This window comes from Arachis ipaensis, chromosome B1 (assembly GCF_059453495.1).
Source record: "Arachis ipaensis isolate K30076 ecotype BB chromosome B1, ASM5945349v1, whole genome shotgun sequence".
NCBI lineage: Eukaryota > Viridiplantae > Streptophyta > Magnoliopsida > Fabales > Fabaceae > Arachis > Arachis ipaensis.
This window is the reverse complement of record NC_142436.1, coordinates 143,848,961-143,853,499: the sequence shown is the minus strand read 5'-3', so window position 1 is coordinate 143,853,499 and position 4,539 is coordinate 143,848,961. Positions and strand designations below refer to the sequence as shown.

At 34.7% G+C, this 4,539-nt stretch overlaps 1 protein-coding gene across 1 annotated transcript; it reads right to left on the bottom strand.

The window, feature by feature from the left end:
* Window positions 1-390: 390 nt before the first annotated feature.
* On the bottom strand, window positions 391-4,539 carry LOC148578720 (uncharacterized). Its single transcript, XM_088503165.1, has 13 exons — window positions 4,338-4,539; window positions 3,676-3,773; window positions 3,389-3,450; window positions 2,940-3,008; window positions 2,688-2,741; window positions 2,594-2,603; window positions 2,195-2,286; window positions 2,004-2,114; window positions 1,791-1,853; window positions 1,228-1,708; window positions 1,034-1,147; window positions 818-946; window positions 391-459 (listed from the first exon to the last, which is right to left on the bottom strand). Exons 1-13 carry the CDS (start codon window positions 4,537-4,539, stop codon window positions 391-393), a joined length of 1,554 nt encoding a protein of 517 aa, XP_088359291.1.

Here is a 4,539-nt window from a genome sequence, read left to right as displayed (position 1 = left end):
ATGAGGATGGCTTGGACAGTCTTATTGCATTACTTCCCCCAAAGCTTTGATTCCATGGAATAGAATCCGAAAAGCATATTCTACTCTATAGTGGTCCACCTCGTCCTACAGTTTAAAAGAATATTCTTTTTAATCAACCATGTTAATTTAGTAAAGTAATACAGAGTTATATAGTTTTAAACATAATTACCTGGGTCCAATTTTCCCACTCATACTTCCCTCTTTTAACGTTTTCGAGATGAATTATTTCAAGCCACTTCATTACATAAATAGCACAGTCATAGCAGAAAAACAAGAAATAAATTAGCAAATTACATATAGGAAAGATTAATTTTTAGAGTGAAAGATTTATACCTTATCTTTTGGCCTGAGATGTTAATATATGGTGGTTCAATTTCCTGATCCTTTCTCTTCAGAGGTGCCCCCAGCATATACTCTCATTCTTGACATTACATATCCCTTAAAACACAAAACAAATCAGTAATATATGAATAAATTTAATAAAAAATACACCCAAATGAGCACAAACTTACACCTTATATTGAACAGTAATACACCCAAATATTAAAATACAAAATACAGAAACAACTTATAATGAATTTATTTAGGTTCATTCTGGCATCGGAGGGACATGTCTTGTGATATGGGTTGAGTATATAAAATTTTCTCTTTCTTGCATCAGCCACCTATAACCACCAATGGTTTGAATAGCAAACAGGTGCAAAAATCTGAAGCATGTCCACATTAAACAATGTTTTAGTTTATTTGGCACATAAGTAAAGAATGGTGATAAGAAGTTTTAGAAACGAAAACTTACATATGGATGTGATGCTACTTTTTTGAGGTCCAAGAAGGGTTTAAACATTAGGTAGTCTTCCACCTTGAATGGTTTTTTGGTTTTAGGCTGTAAGAATTTCCCATTTGGATGATTTTCAATTGCCATGTTCTGCAACAATTGTGAAACACCAAATGAAATATTTAATACACCCAAATAAATACAGAAAATACACCCAAATGAATACAGAAAATAGACCCAAGGTTGAATTGAAGTACACCTTACCACAATATCTGGGGGGAGACAGTATATTTCTTCTTGAAATCTTTTAATATTTTCTTGGTTTAGGATCAGGCAGATGGCAGTGACAATCTAGAAAAAAAATCCAAATCAATTTACATGAATTGCAGTTACATTTCATGATAAAATCATTAATGTTATTCTAATATTACCTCAGCTTCTACATGTGTATCAGCTTTCAGAGATGCAAAGTGGATTTTTGACAAAATGAATTGATCTTGGGCTTTGAGGGTGCAAACTGGGTCATACTCATTAGTGTTTCCATCACCATATGTCTTCACACGTGTGGCCCAGACGTAACATTTTTCTTTCATTTCAGCCGAGATCTCGTTGCTCTTCAGAGGAGTTTCAAACTTTTCAAAACTTTCTTCGCCACTCTGCTTTTGAATCTGTTGACTTTTACCTTCTGTTTTCACCTCACTGCTTGTAATTTTTTCCACCAGCTCCCCTAATTGTTCGATTAGCTTTGGCATTTTAGGAGTTTTTGCGCTCTCCCCCTCTTGTGTTGCTGCTTCTTCTTGGCTTGAATCAGTCAAGCCAAGGCTGAATGATGGCATCAGACCTTCTTTAGGAATGTAGGATGCTGTCCGTGACATCATCATCAGTGCAGCAACGTCTTCTGGGGCTGGATTACTGCATGATGACATATAACGTACTATATGAATAAGAATAGACGAATGATATTGAAAACCAAATCTTACTCTGCTGGACTTACATTTTGGATGGAGCTGGTGGAACTGTGGGTGTGCTTTCATCAGGTTTTGGGGGTTCTGGAGTGCTGCAGGGTTAGATAAAATGAATCATATTATAAAAAAAATAGTTACAGATTTTATGTGAAGATATACACCCAAGTAAGTAAAATATACACCCCAACAAGGACAATACACACCCAAACAATAGCCAAATACACCCCAATATTATTCCTTACATTTTTGTTCTTTCTTCACTAATTTTCTCACTTGGAGACTTTGCAGGGGTTGGTTCAATTTCTGGCACAGGGGTTGTCTGGGACAGAGGGAGATAAACTTGAATCGAAACTCTAAACAAGACAAAAATAAAAATTTAAGAAAGCCTGTGAATTTCATGGTTATAATGTTGAAATTTACTTGTAAAACTCACATTGAAAGCGCTTCAGTTTGTGACTGTGTCTCTACCCTCACAACCATCATGTTCTGTTCAGCTGGGTCATTGGTTGACTCTTCTACCAGGCTCTACCTGAAATACACCCAAAAAAAGTCAAAATACACCTGAAGCATTCAAAAGAAACAGAGGCTTTGTTTTTTGAGAACTTATGTAGTTACAGTTTTTGCTTTTTTTTCCTGCCTTTTTTTTCTTGAATAAAACATTAAAGGGATTTTTTTCTAAAAAAAATATATACAGAATTAAAAGCAGAAGGTAATAAAAGATAAAAGCAACCGGTATTAGAAAGAAAAATTATATGCTATCCGCCGGTTTGTTTATGCTGCTTTGATCTGTGTGTCCTTGAGATAAAGGATCATTCTCACTTCCTAAGTTTACCTCCGGTATTCTAAACATAGAATAGATATCATTCAGTAAAATTACTATACGGTTAAATCAGGATAACAAGATTTTATCAAATAAAGGTTCTTACTTTTCGGACGACTCATAGTGACCTTTTGTCGATGGCAGCGGAGCTCCCTTCTTCCTGGAAAACCAAAAACAATTATCAGCAACCAAAAACACCTTAGAATGCATACTATACACCCAAATATAACAAACCTCTGTGCAACAGCTTTTTCATTGGTTTTCTTCTTTTTTGATTCCCTTAAGAATTCTCTTAAGAACATGTTAACAAATATAATTTTGATGATAAACGGTAATATAGCTTTACAAAGTATCTTACCCATCATAGGATTGAGTTTGTTTAGGAGACGAATCCTCTACAATGAGCTTTCCCTTTTTGGATTGCGTCCTGAAAAAAAAACAGTGAATCAGAAAAACAAAATAAAATTGATCATAAAATACTATCCAAAGCAGTGCTTACTTTTTGGCTGTAGTCTGAAATTTTTTTTTGTTTTTTATTTTTTTATTGGTGATGATTCTTCACTTCTAAAAGTTAATGAGAAACAGTGTGTTAATACATGAAATTTTGAAAATAAATGGAAAAGAAAGCAATGATAATTTCAGAATCTTACTCATCATTCGATTCAGTTTTTGAATTGGAATCCTCCTGAATCTACTTCCTTTTTTTGGATCCCATTCTGCAAAGAAAATAATCATTAGTAAAAAACACCCTAAAAGTGACATAATACACCCTAAAAGTGACAAAATACACCCAAGTATGTTACTTACTTTTTGGCTGTTCGGGTGGGTTGTTTCCTTTTTGGTTCCTCCGAGTCTTCTTCAGTCTCAGACTAAGAGGAAGAATAGACTTCAGTTTCAAATGTATCACTCTCAGATGATGATGAACTTGCCTTCTTTTTTTTTTGTTTTTTTGTTTTTTTGTTTTTTTCTTTTTCCTTTATTTGTTTCGATTTCTCCTTTATTTCTACGATCTTTACGATTCCCTGAAACAGTAAAAATGTTAGTTAACAGCATCCACGTAAATAAAATACACCCAAAGTATTCTGTTCACTTACCATATGTTCAACCATTTCTGCTCTCATCCTTTCAACCAACTGCTCTCTATTCCAGTTGGCAATCCAGGGTTGTGCAGGTCTTTCTTCTCCTTTCTTGTCTTTATTTTTTGACAAATGAAAATAGACTATCATCAAGGCAAACAGGCAGCCATCGATTGATTTTTTCTTTTTCAGATTATAATTAGTTATGCCCTTGATGATGAAATTCAGCACATGGGGTCCCAGTTGCCCTCCTTTATTTTGTCCATCTTAAAAATTGGACCTAGGTGCACAGAAGAGATTTTATTTATTGTTGTTGGCAACAGGAATGCCATCTGTATATAGAGGATGAAAATCCTCTTGAACATCAGGAGATCCTGTTCATTTCCAACACCAATACTCATCATCTCATCCGTCAGATTTTTTAAAGTCTTCCCTTGGAATCTTCTAAAAATATGTTTGTTCTCTTCAGAAAGTTCCTTATAACTGACTTTCTGAGGAAATAGATCTCCTACAAAAAAGAAAACAACTTACACTGAAAAAATCACTTAAAATACACCCAAACATCACTCATATACACCCCAATATCACTCATATGCACCTATGTTTGTTTCTTGATTATATGATAGAAGAATAAGATATTACGAAGAATGGAAGTATAGAGGTTTTCTGTAATGAGTTACCTGATGCATTGAGGCCAAGCGCAGCCCCTATTGTGCTGGTTTTAACTCTAAACGAACCGTAGCTGGTTTCGAGTGTGTTTTTCCCCAATTTAAAGGAGTTAGCCAACTTCTTTAATAGTTTTTGATGCACCATTATTGGCGGGATGTGCATTAGTCCACCAAAACCTAAATCCCGAACAATTACTTTCTTTTCCTCGCTCAT